Source organism: Eleutherodactylus coqui, chromosome 5 (assembly GCF_035609145.1).
Source record: "Eleutherodactylus coqui strain aEleCoq1 chromosome 5, aEleCoq1.hap1, whole genome shotgun sequence".
In the NCBI taxonomy this organism is placed as follows: Eukaryota; Metazoa; Chordata; class Amphibia; order Anura; family Eleutherodactylidae; genus Eleutherodactylus; species Eleutherodactylus coqui.
This window is the reverse complement of record NC_089841.1, coordinates 219,397,083-219,410,247: the sequence shown is the minus strand read 5'-3', so window position 1 is coordinate 219,410,247 and position 13,165 is coordinate 219,397,083. Positions and strand designations below refer to the sequence as shown.

Here is a 13,165-nt window from a genome sequence, read left to right as displayed (position 1 = left end):
TTTTCTGTACTGCAGATGGACCCGGCGGTTCGCATCGTGCATGCGCAGTACAGATTTTTTTTTCAGAATTCTATTTTGCAGTCTCTAGTCAGAGACGCAGAATTGGCGACCTGTCCGCATCTTGATTGCAGATGGAGCGCGGGTCGGATGGCTTCCATTGCCTTCAATGGAAGCCGTCCGTGTGGAGCCTGCATAAAAATGGAGCATGCTGCAACTTTTCCTCCGCAAGCGGAAATGCAATTAATTTTTGCTCGTGTGTAGAAAGCAGCGGATCTCCATAGGAAGTACCAAGTAGTGATAGCTGCAAATTAATGGCACGGACGCCGACCGCGGATTCCACAGCAAATATCCGCCCGTGTGCAGGAGGCCTAATCCAAATTGTTGTAATGGAATGAAAAAAAAAATCTTGTTTAATAAAATAAATAAATAAATAAACCCTAAGACGTTGTGAGGGCCTATGTCAGTGGTGGCGAACCTATGGCACGCGTGCCAGAAGCGGCACTCAGAGCCTTCCCAGCTGGCACTCGCCACCATCGGCCGCTCACCACATTAGTAAATACCGGCAGGGGTGCCGCAGCTTCCCTGCTGGTATGCACTCAGCAGCACTGCTAGAGGCGCTGATCCCGGCGCACACTGTGACGTCAGTGTGCAGCCGGATCCTCCTCCCCCCTCCTCTGATGTCTCCTACTTGGTTTCGCGAGAGCAGGGAAGGGAGGAGGTGTCCGGAAGCACGTCACAGTGTGCTCCTGGGATCAGTGACAGCAACAGGGCCAAACAGAAGAGGTGGGGGGTATTTGGGTCTCAGAGGGTAGTGGGGGCGCTATTACTACAGGGGCCACTGTGGGATGTCACTATTACTACTGGGGATTCTGTGAAGTGTCACTATTACTACTGGGGACCACTGTGGGGTATCACTATTACCACTGGGGCCGCTGTGGGATGTCACTATTACTACTGGGGGCTACTGTGGGATGTCACTGTTACTACTGGGGGCTGCTGTGGGATGTCACTATTACTACTGGGGGTGCTGTGGGATGTCATTATTACTACTGGGGCCGCTGTGTGGTGTCACTATTACTACTGGGGCCACTGTGGGATGTCACTATTACCACTGAGGCCACTGTGTGGTGTCGCTATTACTACTGGGGGGCCACTGTGCGGTGTCACTATTACTGCTGGGGCTGCTGTGCGGGGTCACTATAACAACTAAAGCCGCTTTGGGGGGGTCACTATAAGCGCAGGGGCTGCTCTGGGGTTGTCACCCTTACTGCTGGGGCCGCGCTTGGAGGGGTCAATATCACTGCTGGGATATGTTTACACGAAGTGGAAATGCTGCAGAATGTCCTCAGCGGAAATTTTCGTGGCAAATTCCATAGCATTTCCGTATTCAAAAGAAGTCAAAATCTGCACCCAGTCTATTTTGAAATAGCCCTGTCCTTTTAAGAACGACGGAGGTAAAAATGATACGTCGTGATAAGCCCCACCCCCGACGTGTTGGCACTTTGCGATAAATAAGTGGGTTTTGAGTTGCAGTTTGGGCACTCGGTCTCTAAAACGTTCGCCATCACTGGCCTATGTATTCATCCTCTTTGCTATAAAACCAGTAAGGCCAGATTCACATGAGAGTATGCGTATTTGCGTGCACATTTGTACTACGTTTTTGCAGATTGGGCATTTTTTACTGTACTTTTTGCGAGCGCAAAAAACAAACACGCACCGATACTCTCAGCCATTGAAATAGCCAATAAGTTTAATAAGTTCAAGATGTGTTCTTTCCTTGTGCAAATGAACAGGAAAAGAGAACATGCTGCATATTTTTCTGCGCCACCGAATTGCACACTCCAAATACGCGCATGTGAATAAACCCATTGAAATCAATGGGTTCTGTTTTCTGCGTATTGCGCACACAGATTTTATGTATGTGAATATGTCCAAGTGAATCTGGCCTAAATAAGGTTTGGTCCAAGAAACTAATCTTGGAAGTCCCATAATTAGTTGAATAAGGTCTGTTTGAAATCAAAGTGTTACATGATCTATCACATGATGTCAGTATAAATGCATGTGTTCTGCTAGGCCACTGAGTCTGCAACACCACTAAAAAAGCAACATGAAGATCAAGAAACTCCCAAACAGGCCATAGACAAAGCTTTGGAGAAGTATAGATCCGGGTTGAGGTTATAAAAAAAAATCCCAAACTTTAAACATGCTACCAAGCACCACTAAAAGGGTATTCCCATCTCATTGTTTCATTGCTGAGATGGGAAACCTGTGGCTGTTTAAGACTAAGAAGGAGGTCCATCTTCCAGCAGGACAATGACCCTAGAACTACTGCTAAAGCCACACTGGAATCGTTTAAGGCGAAAGATTTAAATGCCTTGGGATGGTTTCGTTAAATCACCAACCTCAATCCAATTGAAAATTAAGGTCATGAGTTGAAGACTGCTGTATACCAACACCCATCTAATTTGAGGGAGTTGGAGTAGTTTTGCATAGAAGAATTGGTAAAAATCCGAGAGTCTACATGTGCTAAGAAACAAAAAACTTGCATCTCTAGTAGCAACAAAAGGTGGCTCCACAAAGTATTGATTTTCAGGGGTCGAATACTTATGCATACTAAAGTTCTTTCTTTTTTGTCTGGCTCACAGCAAAAAAATGTTGCACCTTCAAAACTCATTTACTACTGTAAAGGCCAATTTACACAGAGCGATGATCGCTCAAAAATCACTCAGCTTGAGTTTGAGTGACAGCTTTGAGCGATCATTTCGCATAAACTATTAAGTAGCTACTCAGCTACTTAGTAGCTTATTAGCATGCAAATGAAGCCTTTAGCTGAATGCAGTTAATAGCAGGAGGGCTCTTATCTGCATTCAGCTCCTTTGTTCTCCAATGGGTTAAACAGTTGAAACAATACTGTCAGCACTACCCGCGGAGAACTCAGCGTGCGGCCCTGATAAGACTGCAGGATGATTTTTAGGCTGGCTTGAATTTAACGTTCAACTAGCTGATGACACCCAGCTATACACCTCTTCCCGTGACATCTCTGCACCTTTACTCCAAAACATCCCTACCTGTCTGTCTGCTGTCTCTAACACCATGTCCTCTCTCTACCTAAAACTAAACCTCTCTAAAACTGACTTACTGGTATTTCCACCCTCCACTAACCAACCTCCTCCTGACATCTCCATCTCAGTGTGTGGCGCCTTCATAACTCCTAGACATCATGCCCGCTGCCTTGGGGTCATATTTGACTCTGATCTCTCTTTTACCCCCTACATCCAATCTCTGGCCCGAACATGTCAGCTGCACCTCAAGAACATCGCAAGAATCCGCTCTTTTCTCAATGTAGACATGCTAAAAACGCTAACTGTTGCCCTCATCCACTCTCTGCTCGATTATTGCAACCTGTTGCTGATCGGCCTCCCCTGCACCAGATTCTACCCTCTCCAATCCATCCTGAATGCGGCAGCTAGGCTCATCTTCCTGTCCAGACGCTACTCGGACGCCTCTGCCCTGTGCCAGTCACTGCACTGGCTGCCCGTTAAATACAGAATTCAATTTAAACTCGCTACCTTCATCCACAAAGCCCTCCACAGTGCAGCGCCCCCCCTATATCGCCTCCCTCATCTCAATACATCAACTAGCCCGGGCTCTCCGCTCTGCTAACGAAACCAGATTGAGCCCCCCTTTAATTCAAACTTCTCATTCCCGCCTCCAAGACTTCTCCAGAGGAGCACCAGTCCTCTAGAACACACTACCAAAGGATACCCGAGCAATCCAGGACTCGCAGAACTTCAGGCGTGCTCTAAAAATGCACCTCTTCAGGGAGGCATACCACATTCCCTAAACAAACCCCTCTGTACTCCGCCTGATAATATGCTCCCTGACCTACTGACTGCAATCCTTGCCAGCCGCCATCAACTGCCCTTGCAGTCATACTGTTTCTGCCGTCACACGGCTAAATGTCTGACCATTGTCTATGTGTATAGCATCCCTCACTCTCCACCTCGCCATACCGTGCACATCTCCAGCCCCTTTACCTTCTGTATCCCCCGATTATCTGTAGTATGTAAGCTCGTTGGAGCAGGACCCCCACCCCTATTGTTTCCATCAATTGATTACTATGTAACCGTGGTTCTGTAATGTTTGTACTTTTGTCTTTCTGTATCCCCCTGTCTATGTAAGCGCTGCGGAATATGTTGGCGCTATACAAATAAAGTTTACTATTATTATTAACTAGCAGTGCACGATGGCCGCGTGTTTAGATGTAATGATTATCGCTCAAACAATCGCTTTTGAGTGATCATCATTCCGTGTAAACGAGCCTTTAGCGCTTTGGGTAAAATCTAGTTAAATTGATCTTTAACCCATTCCCGCTGCAGGGCGTAAGTTTACGTCCTGGGAGCGGGGTACTTCCCGCAACAGGGCGTAAACTTACGTCCTGGAGATAGCGCGGGATCACATATGATCCAGCGCTATCCCGCAGCGGGAGCTGGCTGTCAGTCACAGCCGGCGTCCCGCTGCAGCAGCGGGGGGACATCGGAGATGCGCCCGCCACTTTTAACCCCTTCCCTTCCGGCGCGGCTCCCTCTGTGTCTCCGGCCGGAACTCGCGATGTCATCGCGAGAGCCCGGCCTGTCACCATGGCAACAGGACGCCAGACACTGGCGTCCTGTATTGCCTATGCCTGAGATCGCTGTATGAGCGATAAGGCATGGGAGAGCAGTAGCTCTGCCATGCCTTATACCAGCGATCATCAGGGCAGTGGTTAAAGTCCCTCAGAGGGACACAAACAGTGTGAAAAAAAGAAAGATTTAAAAAATGAATTAAAAAAATGTAAAAAAACCATTTTTTATGCTTTTTCTCAGATTAGCATAAAAAAAGGTAAAAAAAAAATAAAACCCCACATATTTGGTATTGTCGCGTCCGTAACGATGCGTACAATAAGTTGCACATGCTTTTGATTGTGCACCGAAAAAAACGCTAAAAAAAAGCTAAAAAACTGAGGCAAAATGCTCATTTTTAGCATTTTGCCTCACTAAAAACGCAATAAAAGTGATAAAAAAAGTCGTATGTATGCTAAAATGGTACCAATAAAATCTACAGCTCGTCTCGCAAAAAATAAGCCCTCATAGAGCTCTGTACATCAAAAAATAAAAAAGTTACGTGACTTTGAATGCAGCAATTTAGAATAGAAAAAAGATTTCCAAAAAAAAGGGTTTTTATTGCAGAAAAGTGGGAAAACCTTAAAAAAATGTTAGAATTTTGGTATCGTTGTAACCGTACCGGTCTGCAGAAAAAATGGAAAGTCTCATTTATGCTGCATGATTAACGGTGTAAAAAAAAAATAAAAAAATCTATGGCAGAATTGATGCGTTTTCTCTCTCTGCTATCATTAAAAAAAAAAAATTAAAATTTACAATATAGTCTATGTACCCAAAATTGGCATCGATAAAAACTACAGTTCGCCACGCAAAAAACAAGCCCTCATACGGCCGCGTCCACGGAAAAATAAAAAAGTTATGGCTTTTGAAAAATGGAGATGGAAAAATACCAAAAAATCACTTGGTCCTCAACGCCAAAATAGGCCATGTCATTAAGGGGTTAAATCACTTCCACATTAGGCTGGGTTTCCATGCTGCAGTAACTTCATACTATTGGAAAGTGTAGACTTAAAAATTGGGTTGATGTCTACTAAAAATACTGATTTCTGCACGGTTGTCTAAGGGTATAATGTGCATAGTAGCTGGTATCGAGTGAAAGAAAGCTTGGGGATGTTGGGATTCAATGTGGAATAAAAGCCAGATTAGAGTAAATTGACCCTAGCTGGAGCAAAGTTCTGTGTCGGCGCATGGAGGAGCAGAGATATGACTCCTATATGAAGAGGTGTGCGCCTTTTCATATGTTAGTCACATGATGTTCTGGCGGAAATTATATTAAGATCGGCATTTGAATGCATTCTTCCTACTTCATATATATGTGGATGGTCTGCACCTTCTTCATACAATTCCTTCCCACCATGGGCATCCATAGCAGGAGGGACTGAAGACAGAGGTTCCTCAATCTAGTGGTGGTTTCAAGTGGTGGACCCCCACTATTTTAACATTTATTATATGTTTAGTGGATGGCTAACAAATGTCAATAGTTGGAAAGTTGATATATGTTGGGTTTCCTGTTTGCTATTGGATATAATCAATATGTCTGTGTATGTGTGTGTTTTTTGTTTTGAGCAGTTAGCAGGAACACATTGAGGAATTGAAACTAAAAGTAAAGATAAAATCCTTGTAAACAGTATAAACTTTGTTTACACAACAGGACAGGAAAATCCCCTTGTAATATGCTAAAAACAGGGATGTTGATTCTGAGAACTTTTAGCAATCTTACCATTCCTCTGTGGAAATCGGTTATAATTTGGTCCATAAGTAAGAAGCTCTACATTCCCTGAAAGTAAGAAAGTTTTATCAAGTGAATTCACATTAAAACTGCAAAGAAAATATTCCATTCAAATTATATATAATAGTATGATTTTTGTTATAAAATTCACAATCTGCCATTTCTGGTACAGATATGAGCATCAGTGTTTGCACTTCCAGTAAGGGTCCTTTTACATAATGTGACTGTTCTCAGTAAGAGAAGCCAAGTCATCTTGTAGATATGATACCTTTTAATGGCTAACAAAAATACATGATGTTATAGCGAGCTTTCAAACCTAAGCAGGGTTCTTCCTCAGGCTTAGGCCAAATGCCCACAGACATATTATTGCAGCGGAATTCACGGTCAGACACCGAATTCTGCAGCAATGTCCGTCTATAGACATGCTGTGTTACATGATTCTCCCCTGCCTACGAGCGGAAATAGACTGCGGGGGGGAAACGCAGCATTTTCTATTCTATGCGGAATATCGCACAAACGGCTTCCATTGCAGTCAATGGAAGCCATCCATCCCGCGATACTTCGACAGTGAGCACTGCGGAAGTACCACAAGAATCCGTGTCACAGCCCAACGCCGCCGGCAGAGACACTCGCGAGTGAGTATAGGGTCTCTGGGGGGTCGCGGGTCTGTTTCTGCTGTGATATTTCACAGTCGGAATCTGACCTGGACGTGGGCATGAGTCCTTAAATGGAATGGATCAGAAGAGGCATATATATATGTATTACACTATTACACACACACATATATATATATATATATATATATATACACACACACAATAATACACACGCCAGTCGTTTCAGTAATAATCGCTCCTGTGTGAAAGTGAATGGAGGCAGAGCAGACTGGAGATCTCCATTCATAGTAAACAGGCGGTCGTTCATAGATGAACAACTGCTGATCATCGTTTGATTTTGCATACACTGAACGATGAACAGATTATCATTCAGATTCCCGCGATCCAGCAAGAATCTGATTGATTATATGTTCAGTGTAAAAGGGCCTTAAGTTCTCATGTGTTTTGCATAACTTTGTCATAGATATAGTACTGTGCAAACGTTTTAGGCAGGTGGAGAAAATATACTGAAAAGGCTTTCAAAAACAGAAGTGTTAATAGTTCAATTTATCAAATGCAAAGTGAATGAACAAAAGAAATAAAATAAAAATAAATCTAAATCGAATCAATACTTGGTGTGACGGCCATTTGCCTTCAAAACAGCAGCACTCCTGGGTACACGAAGTCAGGGATTTCTGGAATTATAGTCAGGTATATGATTAACCAATTATAGCAGACAGGTAAAAAATGATCATCGTAGCAGCATTTGTCTTATAGACTCCGTGAAAAGAGCTCAGCCCGGACCTCACGTTCTGTTCCTGATGTCTGCGTTTTATATATTTGTCTCGATCATTTCTCTCATATAACCCTCTCTGACAGACATAAGCGTTGGCTTGTAGATTGCCGGCTGCCACCTTCTAACATTTTTAAACAACTTTCCTGTATTTTACTATAAGGCTGGTTCACACGGAACTGAAATCTCGCGGAATGACCGCACGAGAATACTGCAAGATTTCCACAGGAGAGCCGCAGCTTCAAAACCCGCGGCATTGCAACAGGTTTTTGGAACGGTTCGGCCGCTGGCATTCCATTGTTGCTTTCTCTACCCATAGAGAGGAGTGAGGCCGCAATGGAAAAAAAGAAAAATTGAGATGCTGCGGCTGTCAATTCCGCAATTAATCGCCGGTTTCGCCTAGCTTTGCCGCGATGGATTGGCCGCCCCGTGTGGATGAGATTTTTGCAAAATCTCGTCCACATAGCTGGCTAATCCCAGGATTTGGGGCCGCGGGAGGATTTGCCGCACAGAATTTCCGCGGCAAATCCGTCTTGTGTGAACCCAGCCTAAGGGTGTATTTACTTGTGGCAAATTTGTTGCAGAGATTTCTGAGACTGAAAATCAATTCCATTAATCAATTCTGTTCAATTTTTCTGCTACAAAGTTGCTACATGTGAATATACCCTGGAAAGGGATGCTTCTATTCATAGATCAGCAAAGTCTGTTGGGAGCCTCTTTCATAAATTCCTCCATATATGATAGAATAGCCCTCCGTTGCAGTACTATCTTCTAGACAAAATTATGGAACATGACGAGCCCCATTCTACAGGGTCTGTCGGACATTGTTGTTATCCATCATATCATTGATTCAGCACTGTGTCCTGGCTTCCATTATAAATTGATTCCACAATGTGAACAGATATCAAAAATATATGCTATCAGGCACAGAGGTTCAATCACCATGTAATGTTTTAATACATTGTATACGGACAACTTTAAGAATGTAGACAAGTCTAAGAACCAGCCCATACATCCCATCATAGCATTACTACTGTACAAAACAATGAGTGTCAATCCAATTCTCATTTGCTGTTGCGAGGGCTAGAGCTTATAAGGGCCAGGTACTGATCATGTTCTGAAAAACTCTGGCATTGTTTTGGGGGCCAAGAGATAGGCATGAGATCTTCATCCCCAGAATACATCATCTTTAAACAACAGACAGAATTATTTGGGAATTTACAGACATTAGGAATTCACAGACTTGCAGTGGATTGAAGTCCCTTAAGAATGTAAGGGTTAGAAGTTCGGTCGTCTTGCATTTGTCCAGCTTCCTCACATTTTACATCCAATCTTAGTAGTCTGTACTTTAGATATTTAACACAGTTTAAAAACCTTTTATTCAAGCAAAAAAAAACAAAAAACACATCATAGCATTTTATGGTTTGCTCAGATGGTAGATGTTGGGCTCCATTTCTCCAATCTCCAAAAACTAGTGGGAAGTTGACCAGGATTGAAGTCCCTCAGCTAAAGGTCCTTTTACATGAGCTGATTGTGGGGCTTGATCTTTCCTCCATATACTCATTCACCCTACACTCCGGCCATGTAAGGGAACCGTTTCAGCCTACCAATGAGTGAATGTTTGTTCATGAACTGATTGGTGATACTTCTCTCTGTGTGAGGAAGGAGATGTACAGCTGGCCTATGGGGGACAAAAGATCGTAGTAGTGATCATGTACGGTGGATGTCAGTAAGGGGTTAAAGTGATGGAGAAGGCCTGGTATGCTGTTTTCACATTTCTGTTCGGAGCCAGTGTTTCTGACATAAGTGACGTAAAAAAATAGAGCAGCGACATAAACTTGCAGGAATGCTGCCTTCCAATAGGCCACGCTGCAGAGGTATTGTTGTTCCATCCTTCCTTATTTCAATATTTCCCAGAGGAGCATGGATGGCCTTATAAGTGTTGTCACTCACCCTTTAGGGGCTCTCTTTAAGGAGAAATGATACCCTTCCAGACCCAAGGGCTGTCCAAACACAGGGGATTAACTTTACCTATGGTGACCTGACTGGGCTTACAAACACTTTGAAAGTTTATGGTTCAAAATATTTTTATTGGGTTTGCACACATGAACAATTTTGAGAGAATAACGTATTAACTTGATATACACATTGCTTCAATGGCTCTTGTGCATTTTGTCATTTTGTCATAAATGTCGTTCAAATAACATTTCGTATAAACTAGCGAAAGAAATAACTAGATTAACATAGTGGAGATTAGTAGTGAAAGAAAAAGAGAAAGAAATAGATAGATAATAGAGGACAGAGTGGGGGGGGGGAGATGGGTCAGTGGGGCAGGGTGAGGGAGGGGGGTGTGGAGCACTAATGGCCACACTAAAGCAACTTGTGTTAGTAATGTGTACCTTAGGGATAGTGGATTCAGGTTGGAACAACGCCCGATTGGAGCCAGGTCTTTAGGTCGTTGGAATTGCGAAATAGTATCCAAGCTGACCAGATTGAGTAGTATCTCTCTCTTTTGTTATCGTCTCGAGCCATTATTTCCTCCATTTGTGCTATATGGTCCACAGTCTCCAGCCATTGGATCCTTGAGGGAGGTAGGGGAGACTTCCAGAGCCGTGGAATTATTTGTCTCATGGCTATTAGGAAGAATTTGAATGGGCTTTTTTTGTTTTTGGTTATGGAGCCAGGGAGTATAGATAGTAGTGCCGCCTCCGGTGTAAGGACTACCGAGTCCCTGAAGATAGCGTTATAGAGGTTAGTTATATCACTCCAGTGGGGGGAGACCAAAGGGCACTCCCACCAGATATGGAGGAGACTACCTCTTCCCCGGGAACAGCGCCAGCAGGTATCTGGGGTCTGGGGATACATCCTGGCCAGAGTTGTGGGTGTTCTGTACCACTGTGAGAGTAGTTTGTAGTTGGTTTCTTGAAATTTAGATGAGGTTGTTAGAGTGTGGGTTAAGACAAAGGACTTAAGCCAGTCTTCCTCTAGGAAAGTTTTCCCCAGCTCTCTCTCCCATTTCCCCTTAAAAGCTACAGCATCATTTTGAGTCTCTGCCGACACGAGGAGATGGTACATTACCGAGACCCCGGACCTAATCGGCGTGTGAGCCACACAGAGTTTCTCAAACTGGGAAAGAGGAGAACAGAGAGCTTCCACGGGTCCCTGGATCTGGACAAAATGTCTTATTTGAAGGTATCTTAGCCACGCTCCAGGTCTGGAGACCCCATCTCCCAGGATCTCATTCATAGGCTTAACCCCTGACGTGGAAATGACATCTCTAATTCGCAGGGGAGGACAGGTCCCCTCTGGTAGTTGGGAGAGCTTCTCGTTTAGCAAGGGAAACTCTGGATTCCCTGACAGGGGGGTAAGGGGACCTGGTCTGGAAACTAGTCCAAAGCGATTTGCGAAACTGTTCCAGGTGTCCAGTAGCCGACTTGTCAGAGGTGGTATAGGTGTGACTCTGCGAGATGCGATTGGCGAGAGCCAGAAGAGGCCCATGATTTGCGAGGGGATACTCTCGTGTTCGAGTTCGACCCAGAGCTTGGATGTCCTATTGTGAATGATGTCCAGAATGCAATTGCAGATGGATGCCTTATGGTATAAAGAGAAACTTGGAAGGCCCACTCCTCCATCTCTCTTTTGGCGTATTAGAGTCTTGAATCTCACCCGGGGCCTGGAGCCACCCCAGACGAAGTCGCGAGATATCTGGTGTATTTTATCAAAGTACGATTTAGGCAGCTTTAATGGGAGGGTTGTGAAGAGGTATAGAAACTTAGGGAGGGAGTCCATTTTTAAAGCATTAATTCTCCCGAACCAGGAGATGGTAAGGGGGCGCCATTTTTTAAGGTCCCTTCCTAAGTTAGCCAGAATCGGTTTGTAATTTAGGTTAGAGATCGTTTGGGTCGCTAGTTAATGCGATTCCAAGGTAGTTAATGTGATCACCCTTCCATTTTATGTTGAAAGAGGACTCTAGGCTCGTAGCTTCATCTGATGGAATTGTTATATTTAAAATTTCGGACTTGTGAGCGTTAATTTTGAAGTTACTGACCCTACCAAAGCATCTAAGTTCTGATAGAATTACTGGTAAGGCAATTCTCGGGTTGGTAAGATATACCAGAAGGTCATCCGCGAACAGAGCCAATTTGTGCTCTGATGCGCTTGTTCTGTAGCCTTGTATATCGGGGTTGGCTCTGAGGGCGTTGGCCAGGGACTCCATCACCAGGACGTATAGGAAGGGGGACAATGGACAGCCCTGTCTTGTTCCATTGTTGATTTTTAGGGGGGAGGAAAGAGATCCGTTAACTCTGACACACGCTGTGGGATGTCGGTACAATGCCATAATCCAGGACAGACACCTAGGTCCCACACCAATTTTTCGAAGGGTTGCTTCCAAGAACCCCCAGTGCACTCTGTCGAACGCCTTTTCAGCATCTACTGACAAGAGGCACAGGGGGCTCCCCGCGAGACGGGCTCTAGAGATTAGGGAGACAGAACGGATCGTATTATCTTTCGCCTCCCGTCCTGGGACAAATCCAGTCTGCTCTTTATTAATTAAGGCTGGGATGAGCGGTTTCAGGCGGGTTGCCAGAATTTTGGCGAATATCTTGGTGTCTATATTTATTAATGAAATAGGGCGATAATTACTGCAGGATGAGTGGTCTTTCCCTGGTTTAGGGATAACTGTTATTATGGCTTGTAGAGCCTGATGTGGGAATGGGCATAAGTCCGAGACAGAGTTAAAGGATTTCAACAAGAGGGGGGCCAGTAGACTCCCGTATGTTTTGTAGAATCGGGGGGTAAACCCATCTGGTCCCGGGCTCTTGCCTAGTTTAAGATCTTTAATTACATCATGGATCTCCCCCTCCGTAAAGCTTTCCTCGAGACTATCTGTGTCCCCCCTTGAAATAGTTCCGGGTGCGTGTCTATTAAGGTAGTCTTCTATGGTTGGGGGGTTTTGCTGGGACACTGCTCCCCTATTTTCCGATAGATTGTAAAGATCATGATAGTAGGATCTGAAACATTCTAATATGTCTGCGGTGGAATAAATCTGACCTTTTCTGGGAGAGTTTAGGGAGGCTATATAAGGTGTAGACGTCCTGGGATGGAGGGCCCCGGCCAACCCCCGGCCACATTTATTTCCGAATTCGTAGAAGCCCCCCCGTCTCCTATCTCTGGAGCAATCACTTTGGAAAGTTTATACTTTGCTTGCCACCATGCTTCACAGACAATTGCCTTTCTTCCCCACTGCCAAGCTCTTGGGTAATAAACTCCCAGGGATAAACTGCCTGCATAAAATGAACGGAAAGCAAATCGATTTATCGTTCATCACTCAATCTTCGGCTGCGTTTATACTGAACAATTATTGTTCATTTTCGCTTGTTTGATT

At 44.4% G+C, this 13,165-nt stretch overlaps 1 protein-coding gene across 1 annotated transcript in view; it reads right to left on the bottom strand.

Annotated features, from left to right (window-relative positions):
* Window positions 1-13,165, bottom strand: part of LOC136628938 (hemicentin-1-like) — a 103,718-nt gene that overhangs the window by 15,516 nt on the left and 75,037 nt on the right. Inside the window, exon 13 of the mRNA XM_066605011.1 lies at window positions 6,382-6,438. Within this exon, the coding sequence (XP_066461108.1) occupies window positions 6,382-6,438 (57 nt within the window). The remainder of the gene's footprint in view (window positions 1-6,381; window positions 6,439-13,165) is intronic.